Source organism: Typopeltis vanoorti, chromosome 14 (genome assembly GCF_054136105.1).
Source record: "Typopeltis vanoorti isolate ZY-2024b chromosome 14, IOZ_Tvanoo_1.0, whole genome shotgun sequence".
Classification (NCBI taxonomy): Eukaryota; Metazoa; Arthropoda; class Arachnida; order Uropygi; family Thelyphonidae; genus Typopeltis; species Typopeltis vanoorti.
Window position 1 is genome coordinate 45,201,259 of NC_143562.1, and position 18,951 is coordinate 45,220,209.

The 18,951-nt window shown below is 35.4% G+C and overlaps 1 protein-coding gene across 1 annotated transcript in view; it reads right to left on the reverse strand.

Moving 5' to 3' along the window:
- Nucleotides 1-18,951, reverse strand: part of LOC150099417 (NPC intracellular cholesterol transporter 1-like) — a 477,548-nt gene that overhangs the window by 135,233 nt on the left and 323,364 nt on the right. The window contains exon 19 of the mRNA XM_090404409.1: nt 691-743. Within this exon, the coding sequence (XP_090260535.1) occupies nt 691-743 (53 nt within the window). The remainder of the gene's footprint in view (nt 1-690; nt 744-18,951) is intronic.

Consider the following 18,951-nt stretch of genomic DNA (forward strand, 5'->3'; position numbering starts at 1 on the left):
TATATAGACTGACAGTTTGGTTAACCAGTCATTGGTACTGTTTGGGCGAATGCAAGTTCCAAAAGTCTCTAAGAAAAGGAGTGTATGAGGGCAATCATCAGTGATATGATGCAGAGTCTGCACAGCAGTGTTGTCCAATCTTAAATCTGTTTAGCTGACTGCAGAGGTGTTGAGGTAGATTGAATCCTGGCAGTTGGATATGTGATCAGGTACTTGTTTATAGTTCATTTCAGAGTCTTCTTCATCATCATTATCAGATACCCAATGGTTTCTGATAATAGTGGAAAAGAGGTACCTGAAGATAAACTGCAGTTACTGTCCACCAGATTGCAATGTTTAAGACCTCACTTTCGGGGTCCAAATGCCAATAAAAGAATCTATATCTCTATAGATTCTTTTAATGAAATGAGGATAACCTAGTAACCTTCAATGCATACCAAAATGCAGTCTTTTATCTTACCTGATTAAAGCTTAGCTTACCTTCCTTAAACTCAGTAATACATAAATCAAGAGACCGGATCAGATCTCTCTCTCCTCAAACTGACATTTAGCTCCAGCCTCTCCTGATAAACACATTTTATAACATTCATCTAAAAAGATCCATGTTAAATACTCTTAACTATAATTTAAAAGAAATAGTTTACTATTATCACATTTCTGTTAATGAATTACAGAACAGGTAAAACTTACCACCAATAGTTTCATTCAACAATTCTATGTTGGATGCATAATTTGCACGGCCTCTGAAATATTAAAAAATAAATGAAACGGGTTAAATGCTATATAATTAGCAACAACATAATATATACAATTTAAGCTACGTTTAAGATTGTAATTTTCTGGGGAGCAATATCCCAGTAAAATATTTCAGAAAATAGGTATTCTTAAAATATTATTATTATTAATGACAAAGGGACCTTCTAGATGAGTCTTTGACTCTATGGTGTCTTAGGACAATAATAATAATAATAATATTTTAATAATACCTATTAATATTATAATATTATAATATAATGCCTATCTGCAGAGAATTTGAATGTTGCTAAGGCAAGGTGTGATGAGCTCTGTGTACACCAAGCTCTTGGGTAATGCATTCCAATCATTCAGAACTTATACAGCTTCCAAGGATGACCTCTTCTTCTTCTCCCCCAATCTCCCACAATTTTATGAAAAACTTCTTCAATGTTAATCCAAAAGCAACCCCTTGCCAACCTATGTGTCTCTATCATATAACTCCTCCTCCTCCTATCCATCAGACTCTATAAATTGCATCTTCTTGACCTTTTGTCATATTCAACATTCTAGAGATCAGAAACTATCTCAGTCAATTGCCTCTAGAGACTTTTTCAAAATCTCTTTGTCCTTTTTAAAACCAGATGACTAAATTTGTGTGCAGTAGTCCAATCTGTGGCCTAATACAATGGAACCAGAATCTTTTTACTTCTACAAGTCAGTGTCTTCTGCATCATTGACAGAATTTGTTGTGTTGTTGTCCTCACAAATTTGGGAATGTGTCCTCTAAATTTTAGATCCTTATCCACCATCACCCTAAGATCTATTATTTTCTTCACCACTAACAATATATTCCCACCAAGAGTAAATTCTACATTCCATCTTTGTTTTCCAAATTTTAAAACCTTACATTTTGCAACATTGAACTGCATTCCTGCTCCCATTCACTTACAGTCTATTCAAGTCTTCCTGTAAGGATACAATATATCTACTCCTCATAGTTTGTCCCAACTTTCATCATCTGCAAATCTTAATTAAAGGATTAAACTAAATTTATTATAATCTAACCAAGTGGAAAATAAAAAACTTCCAACATCTTTCTCTAAATCCAGAGTAATTTAATTATAAGGTGGTACATCTTTTGGCAACTCATATAGGTAAATATGACCTCTCCATTGCTTCTGCTTTAGTATCACCACCTGGGTCTGCCTCCCACTGATGAGACCTCAATAAAGGTCGAAATTGGTCTGGGTAGTGGCTCTTCCCTTAATGCATAGCATTATATATATCCACAAGGAGATGTGCTTTGCATTATGGGAGATACTGAGACAGGAGTGATGAGAGCTTGCTCCACCTTTGCTACGAGTTGCCTCAGTCCTGAAAATACTTCAGGTGCAAACTTTATTTGCTAACACTTGGATAAAGGATTAAACTAAATTTATTATAGTCTATCCAAGCAGAAAATAAACTTTCAACAGCTGTATATCCCCATTCAAATCTTCCCAATATCATTAACATAGAGGTTAAACAGCAATGATCCTAAAACAGACCTCTAATGTACACCACTAGTGACATTCCTCTTGTGGGATATTGCTTCCCCATTCACAACTTATTGATATCTATCAGGCAACCAATTTCCAATCCAATGCACTAGTCTAATATCCAATCCTATCTGCTTTAGTTTGACTATTAACTTATCATGCAGTAACGTATCATAAGTCTTTGCAAAATCTAAGTAAACTACTGTGAATCCATCTCCTTTTTCCAATGAAGCCATCATCTTATTGTAATAAAGTAGTAAATCACTAAAACGAGATCTCTCTTCAGCAAATTGATGCCGTACATCAGAGATAATACCACTGTTGTCAATCCGTACATTAGAGATAATGCCACTGGTGAGAATCAAGATCCAATTCTGGATCCTGGTTCCCACCAGCATCTCTAACACTTTAGCCACAATTGATATACAGACAGGCCTATAATTTGTTGCTGGAGTTCTGTCACCTCCCTTATGAAGTGGCACAATCTTACCTTCCTTCCACTTCTTTAGAACTTGACCCAGCATAAGACTCATTAAACAAATGTCAAGGAAGATGTCAATTCCCTAGCTTCCTTCAAAAAAATATGTGGTGACACATCAAGTAACACAGTATTATTAACATCAAGTTTGCTCAATTACTTATATACCTCTTGCTCACTTACAGTTAGTCTTTCCTCATCATCCACTGCACTCAAATTCTCAATGACTTTTACAAGAATGAAAGACCTTTATGAGCTTCTCATTAAATATCTGAACTATATCCTCAGCAGGAGTTGTTGTTAAACCATTTTCTCTAATGAATGTCATTCTCTCATAATTTTTTTTTACTGGCTACATGTCGAAAGAACTCCCTAGGATATTTTGGGCTTCATTTGCTAACTGTTGCCCATACTGAACTTTTGCTAACCTTAATGAGTCACCTTCCTATCCTGTTCTTTAATCCTTATGAAATTGATTATTACCACTCATTTTACATTGCCTCCATAATGTGTTTTTCCTCTGTATTGCATACTTAATCTCTTCATTCATTTCACGCTTACCTCATTTAACCTTCTGACCCTTGGAATACATTTAGACATTGCTTCTACTAGATAGTTCTTGAATATCACCTAAGCAGTACTGATCTCATTTTCACCATAACTCCATTCCATGCCACACCTGCAAGTAGTCTCCTGAGCTTCACATAATGAGTTCATTAATAATAAATGAGAATAAATCAATAATTTTTGAATTACTCATTTTTTACCATCTTTGTACCAACAATACTATTTAAGGAAAAAGTTTCATTTTAAGTACAAGCAAACTTATAAGCATCTGCTCCATATCAGGAATGGCCTCTGTTTTGGAGATTAATGGTAGCCTCTAATGACAAACTATTAAGATACGAGCAGTTTAAAATATTGCACAAATTAATCAACTGATTCCAATTCATTTTACGAATGCACTGTTCTAGTTTTACAAACATTTTACAAATACAGAATCATTGCTGATGAACATTTTGGGTTGCTTGAATTCAGTTCATTGACATTTTATGATGCACAACAGAAAATGTTTACTATGGTAATCCCTTTGCCTTTTTAGGCCATACTGTATACTCTTCAGCTGCTGAGCATATCCACATGATAATAGTGGATATGCTCAGTTTGTTTTACAATAAACTTTTAATATAAACATACATAATTAATAATTTTGTATTAATTAATATGAAAATAATAACTATATTTGTCATGTACACTGATGTCCATCTAGATCAGTGTTTTGCAAACTTATTTGGCTTATCGCCCACTGTTTCCAAAAAAAAAAAAATTTACTCAGCACCCACCCCACCCTGCCACCTCTCGAGTTTTAAGTGAACAAACAATAGATGCAGAAACATATTTACGTTTTATTATGCATCAGTAGAGATTTCTGAAGTTTGGAAATAAGACATCTTGGAACTGAAATTTTAAAACTATTTATTGAAATCAACAAAAGAAACATAAACTGCATGTAAACATAGGACAAGTTGCAGCTGAAAATTTAATAACACAATTAAAATTAAGAAAACAAATATAAATTGCACATAAAATAGTAAATAATGATCAGTAACATTAAAAACAGTCCTAATGAAAAGGATGAGCCTGTGCTGCTACCAATTTATTGATATTTAGCTCTATATTTGTCAGCAGCATTCTTAAATCACCATGATCAGCTATTTGCAATCAGTTTCTTTTTTTAGTTAAAAGATTTGTGATTCTGTTCCACTAAATATGATGATGGAAATGCAATTAAATTTTTTTTTTACTACAGCCCACAATCTAGGATAAAGTATGGGCATCTGCTTTTGCAACAGGAACTGTTGGTACCCATTTTTGAATTTTAAATTCAATTCCTCATTTGTTGTTACTTCTATCAGTTCTTCTTGTAATTGTAAAGATCCCAATCGGGTATTTTCATTTCAAGAATATCCTTAAATCGTTAGTTGAAATCACAATGGAGAGCCTCCAAGTGCTAACAACAGCTGAGCATGTCTTCATCACATTTTTCCACTGTTGATAAATTTGGAAACTGGCTGGATTCTCTTCATCCTAAGTTTCATGTAAAGGACAAGTTTTGACACAAATGCAGAAATAACAGCTTTTGTTTTTATTAAATTCAGCTCATCTCCTTGGAGCCGTAGATTTGTTTTATTAAATTGTTAAACAAGTCAGTCAAATAAGCTATGTCACTTTTGAAATTAATCAAGTTGCTCATAAAGAATCATCTCTAATTTCTGAAAACTGCAGCACTGAGTCAAAGAGTTTATAAAATCTATTCAAACAGCTACCCTTTGATAGCCAATGAACTTCTGTATGGAAGCAATTGAATTCTTCATCGTTTTCAATACAAAGTTGTCCAAATAATCTGTAATCCAATGAATGACTTTTGGTTTTTTTGACTGCTGCAATTACAGTATCGCCTGTGTAGGTGATCACTCAGATATTTGGCAACTAAATGGTGACGATGAATCACACAGCATACGGTGAATACATTTGGCACTGCTTCTTTGAAATATGCAATAAAACTGCAATAGCAGTCTACCATTGCTGGAGCACCATCAGTAGCAACTGACAAGATATTATTCAGAGGGGTTTTTCTTTAAAAAAACTCTTCCAATGAATGAAATATTGATTCTCCTTTAGTGTCAGCAAATTTTTAGCAAATAATTCTTGGAAAATTTTTCTTCTTTTATGTATCGTATATATGGTAAATGTAAGGCTTCATTTTCTGGTAAAGTAGACTCATCAAGTTGTATAGAGAGCTGGCTTCTTTTTAAATACTCACATAATGAGTCTTCAACATCCTAGGCCATTTTATCAATTTTTTGTTCAACTCAGAAACAATGTAAAATTGATTTCATATATATCACGTATTTATAGTATTATACAGTGAACAAATCATAACATGCACATGTTCCTGCAGATGTGTACTGGACTTGTAAAATTCCAATCACTTGAAAGTGCGAGCCCGCCAACACTTTGCTTGTTAAGACCTGTTGTCGGACTTCAACATTGGGCTGTAACTTGCATTTTCTACGTTTCCTTGGAAAATAAAGCAACCATTACGACCTTTACTTACATTATACAACAGATATATCATCAAAATTTTTGATGATGAAGAATTTTTTTTCAGCACCTAATTTTTGTCCTATATGCTTTTGCTGCCCTCTTAAAGCTTCAATTTAATAGTCCCTTTTGCTGGGCTGCTGCTGCTCCCACTTTGGGGCTGCTGAAACAATCGGGGGGAATGGGGGGGGGGGAAGTAGTAGCTTCATGAGCAAAAGGGACCTACCTGGTGTATACCAGGTCCCTTGGAGCTGTAAATTGTCTTACTTTGGCCAAACAGGCAGGACAGCAAATATCAGAATCTCAGAACACAAGGACTACATCCGATTTCACCAGTACAGCCACTCTGGACTTGTAGACCATGCTCTGGATACTCGCCACAGAATAAGGTGGAAGAAAGCCACAATAATACACCGCAGCAAGTTCAAATATGAAAGACTATTCAGGGAATCAGCCCTTAGGAACATGCCAAACCTCAACAAATTTGGATGCATGAGATTACCCCAAATTTGGGAAACATATATATCAGAACTTCCGCCTAAAAGCCAAGAACACCTAATATAGCCCACCAGAGCCACCATCAGGACTTTAGGAAAACAGTAGCTTCCTCGCTTTGTTTCTCATTTGCTGTTATGTAATACTTGCATGCATGTGTCTTTATCTTAAGTTCCCATGAAGATGGCAACGTGACGTTGCCAAAATATCGGAAAGTATATATTAAAGTTGATTTAATTTATATTTCTAGTGTATGCTGTCAATTCCTTTAGTATTTAGTTAACTGATCTAAATAATTTCACACAGGGAAGAATTATTAGAAAGTTTGAAGAAGGCTGCAGAATTACTCATATTGCCAGAGGGTTTGGAATCTCACATAGCATTGCATCCAGGCTCTGGGCAGTGCTTCAAACCAATTGAAACATCCAGAAGTTTGCTAAGAGGTTACCCTCACTCTATCAAGGAACACGAAACAGATTTTTTGTTATAACAGTAAAACTGTAATTGACACACCATGGCAGGTGAGCTTGCAAATCAGCTTCATTCAAGCACAAGTGTAAAATATTCTGCTTTATCTAATCTTATGTTGACTTCAGCATTGTAAAATGTTTCTTCTTCACACTCTGTAGTTTAACGAATTTATTTGTTTTACGACTGCACTAGTTAAACTACTTATTGAATGCGAGTTTGATAAGAAATACGAACAATGACAAAGTAGATATTATTCCATGCTAACTCTTATGTATACTTTATCTCAGTTGTGGCTTAAACTCATCATATAACACGTCCGAAGGTAGCAGGATATTAGTTCAGTGTTACTATGGGAACAGTGAAGCATGTCACATTTGTAACTAAGCACATGCGTAGAAAAGCCATCATTACCCAAATCACCATTCAACATATAACATTATGATTGCTAATATGAAATTGCACGGCCAAGATGACTCTATACGAGTGTGTGCCTTTGGATTTTCTGGAATTCACTGATAGCCTGTAACAAAGTAGATGTCATATAGTTTATTATAGACTGGCTTAATATAAGCAGTGATTGTTTATATTACGAAATGAACTTCACTCGTCACAACACACATTTCTGAAAATGACATTTTATTACAATAATGTATACGTAAACACTCTTATCCCTTCATTAATTTAAAGAGGAAGCCCCTCAACACCACTCAGACTGTGGGTAGTATCATCAGATTGTACATCTTCACTAAAATAAAGATTCAGAGCTTTCATCTACCATGAAACACACGTTTTCCACTACCTCAACTATTATGGGAAGTGGTTAAAGAGCATTTGCAGGAGGTAATGGCTAACTGCATACCTAGAGTCTGGATAGTAAATCAAGTGGGGGATAAAATGGATGAATACCACCATTAAGCTTGAGCTGCAAAGAAAGAAACAACTGTGGAGGGGATTTAAGGAGAAAGGTGACCTGCAGGCACACGAAAAATATAAAGCACAGCCCAGAAGGGTGACTAGTGTGATAAGAAAAGTAAAAGCAGATTATGAAAGGAAATTAGCAATGCAAGCTAAAGAGAATCCCAAACAGTTTTATCGATATGCTGCAAGCAAAAGAAAAAATGCACACAGCAGAATGATTTTAAGGAATGCCAATGGAAGTGAGGTAACTGAATCAGTTGAAATAGTAGAATTACTGAGTGAGCACTTTGCAAGAGTATATCATCCAGGTGGTGATATTGCAGGAATGAAGAAACCAATAGCTTATACAGGAATTGAGGTGAATAAAATAGAGGTGAATAGTATATTACAAAAACTTAATGTGAATACATCTGTGGGATTGGATGGTATACCAGCTCGGGATCTTACGTGAAGCGGCAAAAGAATTGTCAGTGCCCTTGACCATTTTGTTTAATTTGAGTCTCAGGTCTGGGTTAGTCCCGAGGGGGTGGAAGGAGGGGAAAATAGTTCCATTGCATAAAGGAGGCTCCAAGACTGTGTTGCAAATTACTGACCGATCAGCATATCAGGAGTCATTGTCAAGGTTTTGGAGAAATTAGTCAAGAGAAAAATACAGGAATGGATAAATGATAATGGGATACTGTATGGGGGATAGCATGGTTTTGTGAAGGGTAGATCATGCCTCTGTACCTTGCCCATGTTGTATAACACAGTGACGGCTGAACTGGATAAGGGTAATGGGTTTACAGAGATACTGCTGGACCTAGCTAAGGCCTTTGATAGGATACCACATGGAATTCAAATCAGTAAACTGTGGCAGATGGGGATGGATAGCAGGGTGGTTGATGGAGAGATATCAGAGAGTAGTTTATTCAGGAGTAGAGTTCAAAAGAAGGCCTGTGACTAGTGGTGTGCCGCAGGATTCTGTTCTTGTACTCTTACTGTTTAATTTGTTCACTAACGATATAGGAAAGGATCTGAGAGGAACTGTTCAGTTATTTGCCAATGATGCAAAGTTGGGTAGAGCAATAGTTAATACAGATGATGACAAAATTTTTCAGGATGATTTGGATACATTGGCAGACTGAGCAAAGGAAAATGGATGTCAGTTTAATGCGGCAAAGTGTAAGGTTATGCATTTTGGGGTGAAAAGATTACCAGCTGTATACCACATTGGTGGAACTGTACTCCAGGAAATGGACGATGTGAAGAGACTTGGGAGTGTTAGTGAATAGGGAGTTAAAGTTTAGGGATATATAGCAAAAGTGGCTAAAACAGCTCATCAGATCACTTGGTTACTGAAGAATACTTTGACAAGCAGGCTACTGTTCCTCTTTATTGAGCCTTAATAAGACCTCATCTTAACTACTGTACACAGATCTGGGCAGCACTGTTTCTTAGTGATGAGGAGGAGGAGGTGGGGAGGATCCAGAGGCAAGTGACCAATATGGCAGCAGATCTATGGAATGAACCTTATAAGAACAGGTTGAAAATTTGTGGGTTACAGAAACTGGTTAATAGGTGGATAAGGGATGATATGATTTAGACATTCAAATTACTGAAGAGTTTTTACAAGATTAATTCAGAGGAAATTTTTCAGAACAGGTCTGATGATGGGAGAACTAGGGCCATCCATGGAAACTGGGCAAGAGTGTGGTTAGCAAGGGTGTTAAAACTAGGTTTTTTGCTTGAAGCTGCCAATGTCTGTTGTGGGTGCCATAACTATGAATTAGTTCAAGGCGAAGTATGATAGATACTGTGTGGATGCTGAATTGTTGTTCTGGACAGGATGTTTAGGGCCTCCCTCGATGAGTCTAAGAACTCCTTGGAGTTGCTCGTAATACTACTACTAATAATAATTCCATCAAGGGACCAGAATTTTTCTTCTTCTTCAATAACATGGGTTATGCAACTTTTCCATATGCACTCAGTAATTTTTTGAAATCCTTCCATGAACAGTCTTTAAACATCTGAAATTTTGAAAGTCGTATTTTTAACTGATGCTTAATTTGTACCCAGATGAGTTCTATGAGGTTCAGTTCACAATGGCATGTTAGATGACTAATAACTGTGTGTCCTTTCTGTTCGCCAATACTGTGAAATGCAGTATTTTTGAAACTGACTCTTGACATTTGCCACCAAGTTTAATAGCTCTGTGTTTCACCATATCAGAAGTACAATCGATTCCTTTTCCCTTCAGCCACTTCTGAAATTCCTTTTTGCATGTACCCTGAGATGGCACATTTTCCAGTTGGACAGAATGGTAAGGTGCATTGTCCATTACAATAACGCTGTTAGGCTCAATGTCTGGCAAAAACATGTTCATGAAACAATGTTCATAGTGTTTTCCATCCATTTCCTTATGATAATCGCCTTGTGATTTCTACGCTCGTAAAATTTCAAGGGGCCCCCTAGTAGAAATCTGTCTTCACTGCTAGTGTGCATTATGATTATATGAGATTCTTTCCACTCGGCACTTTTGGGCCTGTCATTAAGCCCAACAAAAATGCTTGACAAGCACTTTACACTGTTGTGTCCTGGAGAACTTTAGTGCAGCTGCGACCAGCATTCACCCAGGTTTCGTCTGTATAATAAATCTTCCATCCCTCATGAGGATATTTCCTGATAGAACACAAATACTGGAGACACCATAAAATTATATCTTCCCTTTGGAGTAAGCTGTTGATTGCATAAACAAAACCAAGGTCCTTTAACAACTGGTAAGTTATTGTTAATGAAATGTGAGGGAGATCATTGTGTACAGCAGTCATTACCTTATATATCATAGGAATTTCATTCTTTTGGAAGAAATCATTCACTTTCTGATGAATTGCTGACAGCGTAAAGTTGTCGTATTTTACCAAGCGTTGAGTAGTCCTGCGGCGCTAGGCCTCTTCTTCCCTACATACACAGTTGTCACATCGTGGTCAGGTGCTTCTTCATGCGGTATACTGCCGTCTCGCTTACACCTGTCAGCTCCACGGTTTGCTTCACAATATTGCCCACTGTTTCATCGGGATTTCTTGTCCGTAAACCAGACCAAACATTTAGTATGATGCACTTTTCAGAGCTTTGCCTTTAGGATGCATTACTAATTTAGGACTACTGCAAGTGGGAATACAAGAGCTAACACCACCAGTCATCTCTGCAACGTTTAGGGTAAAGTTGGTGGTCATCAGAGACCACGTGATAGATAACTGCATTTTCCCAAAATAACTTCCCTGTAACAATTTAAATGGTATGAAACATATAATTCTAGCATCGGCAAGTAAGGAGGTAGTAAAATAATTATATACAAAGTACCATACAATGTGATCATGTAAAAAATTTAAGGAACTATTTTATGTGTAAGCCTATAAGTATGAATGGTAAGAAAAGCCGGTAATGTAGCTTATTCCACTACTTCCAAAATAACCTGAAAAAGAGTATAGTCACTCTTATCTATTACACATAAGCCTTGCCAAGCGTGTGCTCAATTAACAATAACTTACAATTACTACATATAATAATACACTTTCTCTTAGAATTGGTACTTATTCATTTACATTGATAATATTTACACTAATATAATTACATGCAGAACAAACACAGAGTATGATTTGTCTGGATCCTTTCTTTTAGTATTGCACGGTGATCAGCATTCGTTTTAGAAATTAAGAAATTAGAAATAAATGTTATAAATAACTATTTTTAATTTCCGACGTTTTGACCTTCATATTAAGGTCATCATCTGGAGTATATACAAATATACAAGGACAAGCTGAGTTACGTTTCACACAGTAAGCTAAAGAAACAATGATTTGATTACCAGTTATTCTACTAGCATGACCTCAAGTGAAAAAAAAAAAAAAAAAAAGATAAAATTAAAAATTAATTAATTATTTAGAAACTACATCAAAGCTAAATTCTATTTAAGATAACATAAGAGAAACATTTTTTCATATAGATAGTTTTCTTACATTAACAATGATGTCCTATTTTTAACATGACAATAGTTATATTAGATTTAGGATTCTGGATTATCTGCAGTCTTGTTTATAGTCAACTCTTAGGGAGAAAGTTTCCATGGGCAGAATATGTACCTTCCCCATATGGTTGGGATTTTTAGACCATCATTATTGTTCAGATTGGGGTGGTTGATAAGAATCACACAGGCTTCCTTAAATTTGCATTCATACTGTGGTTTGGTGTAATGTAAACATCATCATCATCATGCATATCAAGGATTTAGGCCTAGCATGGCCTGTTACGGTCTTAGAAGTCTTTGTTGAATTGTTTAAGAGGACGTCCTGGTTTTCTTTTTCCTAATGGCTTGTATTTTAAGGCTTGTTTTGGTAATCTTTCTGTTTTCATTCTTTGAACATGTTCCATCCATTTATGTTTATATTTTTTAATTTTTTCTATTACTGGTTCTTGGTTTAATTCTTTCATAATTTCTTCATTTCTTTTGTGATCAAATAGGGTATACTTTGCAGTTTTTCTCATAAACTTCATTTCTGCTGTTGTTAATCTTTGTCTTTTTGTTTTATTGTCCAGATTTCGCTTCCATACATTAAGACTGGTAGGGCTAATGTATTGTATACTTTTAGTCTGGTTTGTTTTTGAACTAGGTTTGGTTTAAATACAGAGTTAATTACACCTGTTATTTTTAAATATTTTGCGATTTTTACATTTATATCTTTTTCATATGTGATCGTACATCCTAGGTAGTTAAATGAATTCACCTGTTCTAAGATCTTGTTATCTATTACTATTTTAGTTCTTGCTGGATCTTGTCCTTTAAAGGCCATAGTTTTTGATTTTTCTGTTGATATTATCATACCATAATCTTTGGATATCTCATTTAGATCTAAAATAGCTTTGTAAAACAGCTAAAATAGTGATGTAAACAACTGGTGCTTTTCTAGTCAATTCTATGTAAAGTGTTCAGGGCATGATCAGAAAGGCCAGCTTTACCATAGTTATTATATTTAATGTGTCGTTTATGTTCCTTTTGTCTGATAGGAATTGTGCGTCCTGTTTCCCCAATATATGGTAGATTACAGGTGCAATAAATATGGTATACTCCAGGGTGGGCCAGCGGAGGGAGTGGGTTTTTGGATGAGTTGAGTAAGCTTTTTAATTTTGTAGGAGGTTTAAAGGTGGCTTTGAGGTTGTATTTCTGTAATATTCTTTTTATTTTATCTGATGTCCTTTTAATGTAAGGAATGGTTATAATTTTATTGTAGTCTGGTTTAGGTTAGGTTATGTAAATTCTCGTAGTGAGAATTTATAGTCTACCAAAGATACACAAACAAAACACACCACTCCGGCTGATGGTCGAAGGCATAGACATCCCAAATTATCACCTACCCAAGAAATTAGCGGCAACACTCAAGGAGTTGATAGGTCATTCCCCCTCCTATAGCAGAAACACACAACACTTCATAAATATAATAAAAGATATTACATTAGAAAAAGATTATTTATTAGTCAGTTTTGATGTCTCTGCCCTCTTTACGAATATCCCAATTAATGACACAATCCTTCTTTTACAGAACAAATTCCCTCCAGATATCATGGTGCTCTTTGCACATGTATTACGTTCTGGTTATTTTGTATGGCAAAATGCTTTCTACCTACAAAAAGAAAGCACAGCCATGGGCTCGCCATTACCCCCTCCTTTAAAACCCAAAGTCTGGCTTAGATATGTTGATGATGTTTTCACAATCTGTCCCCCCCATGGCCACCAGACACTAGACACTTTCCTTAGCTACCTAAACAAACAACACAAATGCATACAGTTCACAATTGAGATTGAAAAACCGAACACACTTATGTTTCTAGCTATGCTTGTCACAAATCTTCCTTTTGGCAGTCTTTCCTTCACTATTTACTGGAAATTGACACATACTGGCCAATATATATATATGAACTCCTACCACCACCCAACACAAAAACTAGGTGCCATTAATATTCTACGAAACAGGGCTTTGAAGATCTGTTCCAATGAAAAAGCGCTGAAAGATGAATTAAAGTTATCAGCAATAGTTTTCTAAAAAAATGGTTACAGCCAAAATACTATTAACAAAATTCTCTACAAGACGTCAATAAACAAAAAAGATAAACCAGACTACAATAAAACTATAATCATTCCTTACATTAAAGGGGCATCAGATAAAATAAGCAGAATACTACAGAAATACAACCTCAAAGCCACTTTAAACCTCCTGCAAAATTAAAAAGCTTACTCAACTCATCCAAAGACCCATTCCCTCCGCTGGCCCACCCTGGAGTATACCATATTTATTGCATCTGTAACCTACGAATCTCATCTCATCTTCTTTATACCCTCTTTTACCTTGCAGTGTTGAGGGTTTATTAATCATCTGACCTCAAGCCGTTCACAGGATAAGGTGGTCAGCCCTGGTGTATCCTATGTCCGTAGTCTTGAGTTCTCAAGGCTGGTTTGCGGGATGAAAAACCCCAGGATAAACTGGAGAAAAAACCCTACTGTCCACGTCCAAGACTGGATAACTTGGCTATGGCTGAGGAAGATCCTTCAGCTCCTCAATGTCACAAACGGGAATCGAACATAGGACACTCCTTCCCCAGGCATATAGTTGAGAAGCGCACAGCCACTAGGCTAACTGTACGGACTCGTAATCTACTATATATAGGGGAAACATGACGCACAATTCCCATCAGACAAAAGGAACATAAACAATACGTTAAATATAATAACTATGGTGAAACTGGCCTTTCTGATCATGCCCTTGAACACCTTACATAGAATTAACTGGAAAAACACCTGTTGTTTACATTACACCAAAACATGATATGAATGCAAAATTAAGGAAGCCTGTGTGATTCTCATTAACCACCCCAATCTGAACAATAATGATGTCCTAAAAATCCCAAGCATATGGAAGTCACATATTCTACCCACGGAACCTTTCTCCTTAAGAGTTAACTATAAACAGGACTGTAGGTAATCCAGAATCCTAAATCTAAATAACTATTGTCATGTTAAAAATAGTATATTATTATTACTGTGTCCTTCTGAGTAAGAAAACTATCTATATTAAAGAATGTTTCTCTCATGTTATCTTAAATAGAATTTAGCTTTGATGTAGTTTCTAAATAATTAATTTTATCTGTTTATTTTTTTCACTAGAGGTCATGCCAGTAGAATAACTGGTGATTAAATCATTGTTTTTTTTTAACTTACTGTGTGAAATGCAACTCAGCTTGTCCTTGTATATTTGTATATACTATAGATGATGACCTTAATATGAAGGTCAAAATGTCAGGAAATTAAAATAGTTATTTATAACACGGTTGTAAAGTCCATAATTTCTAAAATGAATGATTTGTCTGGAAGTACTTACAAATCTCTCCTTGTACTTATGATGAATCACACCACATACAGGGTGTTCGGGATAAATTTGACAGTTTCGTAAGGAAAAAGAAAATCTTCTTTGTATCTATTAAATTTAATGAATTGACAAAAAAACATTACAGGCAGAGTTAATTACAATACTATCAACAAGATTTACTCAAAATAACCACCATTAGCATCGATCACAGCTTCAATTCTGCTTCGGAACCTCGAACAAGCTGATGCTACAGTCTCCCTGGGAAGGGCCGCAAAAACTGTTTTAATTTTATCCATTAACTGGGCTTTTGTATTACTGGAAGTGCGATTGGTGTCTTTTTCAACTGCGCCCCATACAAAATAATCCATGGGGTTAAGGTCTGGGGAGTTTGGAGGCCAAACATTTGGACTGGTGAAGTCGTAGAAATTTTCAGACAACCATTTTTGACTTTTCCCAGAGGTGTGGCAAGGGGCCGAATCCTGCTGCCATACATACGGCCTACCATTGGCTACCCTTGTTATCCAGGGCTTGACTACAGTTAGCAACTCCACGAACAAAGCCCGAATTCCAATGCCAGGGTTCTTCAACACCTGTTCCTGCAGATTTGCGAGGAATTCTGCTGTACGAACGCAATCAGATCGTCTGCTAGGGATCTTTCTTCTTGCTACATCCTCGTAGTCACCATTGCAAGTCTCTAGTTCATGCCTGATTATTTTTACTGTATTCAGGGAGCATTGGGCAGCAGTCGTAATATCCTTATTTTGATGGCGGGCACGAATCATCATGATACAAGTTATTCTCTTCCATGATTCAGGTGGGTTCCAGCTATCCATCCTTTCTGACATCTTGTATATGAATGAAGAAGGGTCCAAACTTTTAAATGAAGAGAAGTGTGTGTTAATACATGTAACTTACGGAAAAATATAATTAATTATAAATATGTCAAATTTATCCCGAACACCCTGTATATTTCTTTCATTCACTACAGTCCTTTCTTGATTCCTTTGTCTTCATGATCTTTCCTTCTTCTGACTGTATGCCTGTACTTTATTTCCCGCGGTTTTCTTTGTCTTGTCGTCAATATTGTTTTTCTGTTGCTCTGCAACATGACAGCCTCAACTGTTTGATGAATGCTTTCCACGATTGGCTTTCTGTGCTGATGCAAGATGATCCGGCAATGGACAGCAAGACTTCACATGGCGGTGGACCCAGGGAAGAGAAGACAAATATTGAGCATTGCATATGCTAACCTTCGGGATGCGATGAAGTCACACTTCATATAACACATGTGGTTTAACAGCTTTGCAACAAAATTATTACACACAAAGGATTTTTGGTTTAAGTTTACAATGACAATTCTATATATTCCACAAAAGGAAATGGATACATGGATAAGAAATCAAACCAAAATCTCTGGAATCATAGGAAGAGCAAAACATCTGAAGTGGCAATGAGCTGTGCATATTGCTCAAAGACAAGATCAAGGATGGACAAAAGTAGTACTGGATAGGATTCCATGAGAGGAAAAATGACCATGACACCGACCTAAATCACTGTGGATCGATGATATTAACATATATATATATATATATATATATATCATCAGGAAAACAGACATATGTACAAGACACACACCACATGACACTACACAAAAGTAAGATGAATCTAAATGTTTTGTTAATCATTTACCCTAGCCTCAGGAGAAAAAAAAATTTAATAGAATATATACAAAATTAAAAATAGATGAAACATCATTATTCATGTGAGATTTTACAATGGCTTAATCTTTTACCTTTCTCTCTCTCTATTCCAATGTCTTCAAGAGCATGACTCACTGTTCTTAAAATTATATTCATTACCCTCCTTAGGATTAATCTCAATCTCCTGAGTTACTGGATTAGCAGAACTAAGACTCTTTCATTTCCTAGTTCTATTGACAAATATTCTAGTCACACAAATTTTGCACTTAGTCTGAGCTATATTCATAATGGGCTTTCTCCAGTCTTGTTGCTCGGGTGTTTTACTATTCTTCTGGAATCTGGAGGACCCATCTTCAACCCATATGGCATTCAGAACAACCCCAGACAGAAGAAAACCTTAATAAGAGAGGATTTTAGAAATTGTTTAATGTAGTTTTGCTATAAAATCTTTTTTTTTTAAATCATTGGTATGTTATTAATTGATATGCCTGAAAAGTTTATTTTATTTTGTGAATTAATTAATTTTTAATTTTGTATATATTCTATTAATTTTTTTTTCTCTTGAAGCTAGGGTAAACAATTAACAAAATATTTAGATTCATCTTATTTTTGTGTAGTGTCATGTAGCATGTGTCTTGTACATATGTATGTTTTCCTGATGATGACCTCAATACAGAGGTCGAAATGTCAAATATTATTTTCTTAATTATAAATAAAGTAATTATTCCAACACGTGTTTTTCCCTCCATAAATTCTTCACTATGAATGCTGACCACCGTGTACCTTAAAAGAAAAAAATTTTAATAAAGATTATAAATACCAAAATTGATCTCCTTACTAGATCAATTCTGTCTAGTAAGGGAGGAATTATTACCATTATTTCAAATTGTTCTGCTAAATAAAAATTAGGGATCACACCAGCTTTGCTTATTCTCTTGTCTGTCTTCATATTTAATTATTTAATTTACCATGTTCACAAAAATTATTACTTTCCACAGGTTTTCTAATTGGAAGGTAGCTGAAGGTTTTGAATGTTCCTACCTCTTTTCATAATCGTAGTCTTTTTATTGCTGATTTCCAAACTAAATTTGTTACAGCAGTTATTCTAGTTATTCAATCCAGATGAGTAATCCTGCAGACTTTACTAAAATAAATATTTTGGTATATAACATCATCTGCATAAAGTAAAGAGCTGAAATTAACATTTTAATTCATTCATTCCTCCTTCAATTCTAATTGTTGACTTACAACTCAAATATAGACTATTTATTGCTTGATATAATGACTATAATTTCTTTTTCTTTAGCAATAACTATTCCATCAGAAATTTTCAGGTAAGGCATATCAAATCTCTCCATTTCTTTCTATTCTCCAAAATTCTTCCTCACTGTGCTGCAAGTTCATGTTTCTCTCTACCTTTTCCATTGTCTTCCTCTTAGTCTTTTCCCCTCAAATTTTATTTCATACATTCTTCTTGGTATTCTTTCTAAGTTCATTCTCATTAGATACCCAAACTACTTCAAGCAGGAGTTCATAGGCATTTCTTCAACACTTTTTTAAGCCCTAAATTATTCCTATGTTCACATCATTTCTTATTCTGTTTTTCTTTGTTTTTGCCAACATTGTCCTTAAAACTTTCATTTCTATTGCTCATATTCTACTCTTGTCTCTCTCTCTCTTGTTTTTCTTTTTCTTTTGTTAGTCTCCATGTCTCTGCTGCATAACTCAAAATGGGCAAAAAGTAACTTTCTGCTGATCAGAATCTTGCATTTAAGTGGAACTTAGCTGTCCCAAAGTAGACTACTTACACTGATAAAAAAAGTTTGGTCCAGCCAGTGAAATCCTCCTCATTATCTCTTGATCTAAACTTCCAACACTAGAAAATATACTTTCCAGATAGTTGAAGTTTTCATTACTCTTCAATTCTTGGCCACTGAGTGTAACACTATTAATATTTGCATTTCCACTATGATTAAAAACCACGCTCTCACTCTTCCTACTATTAATATATAATACATAGTTCTCTGTCACACCATTCTATTTGTCCAGCTTCTTCTTCTGAACATGCCCAAATCACAACATCATCTGCAAACAGATGTTTTTTTTTTCCCTTT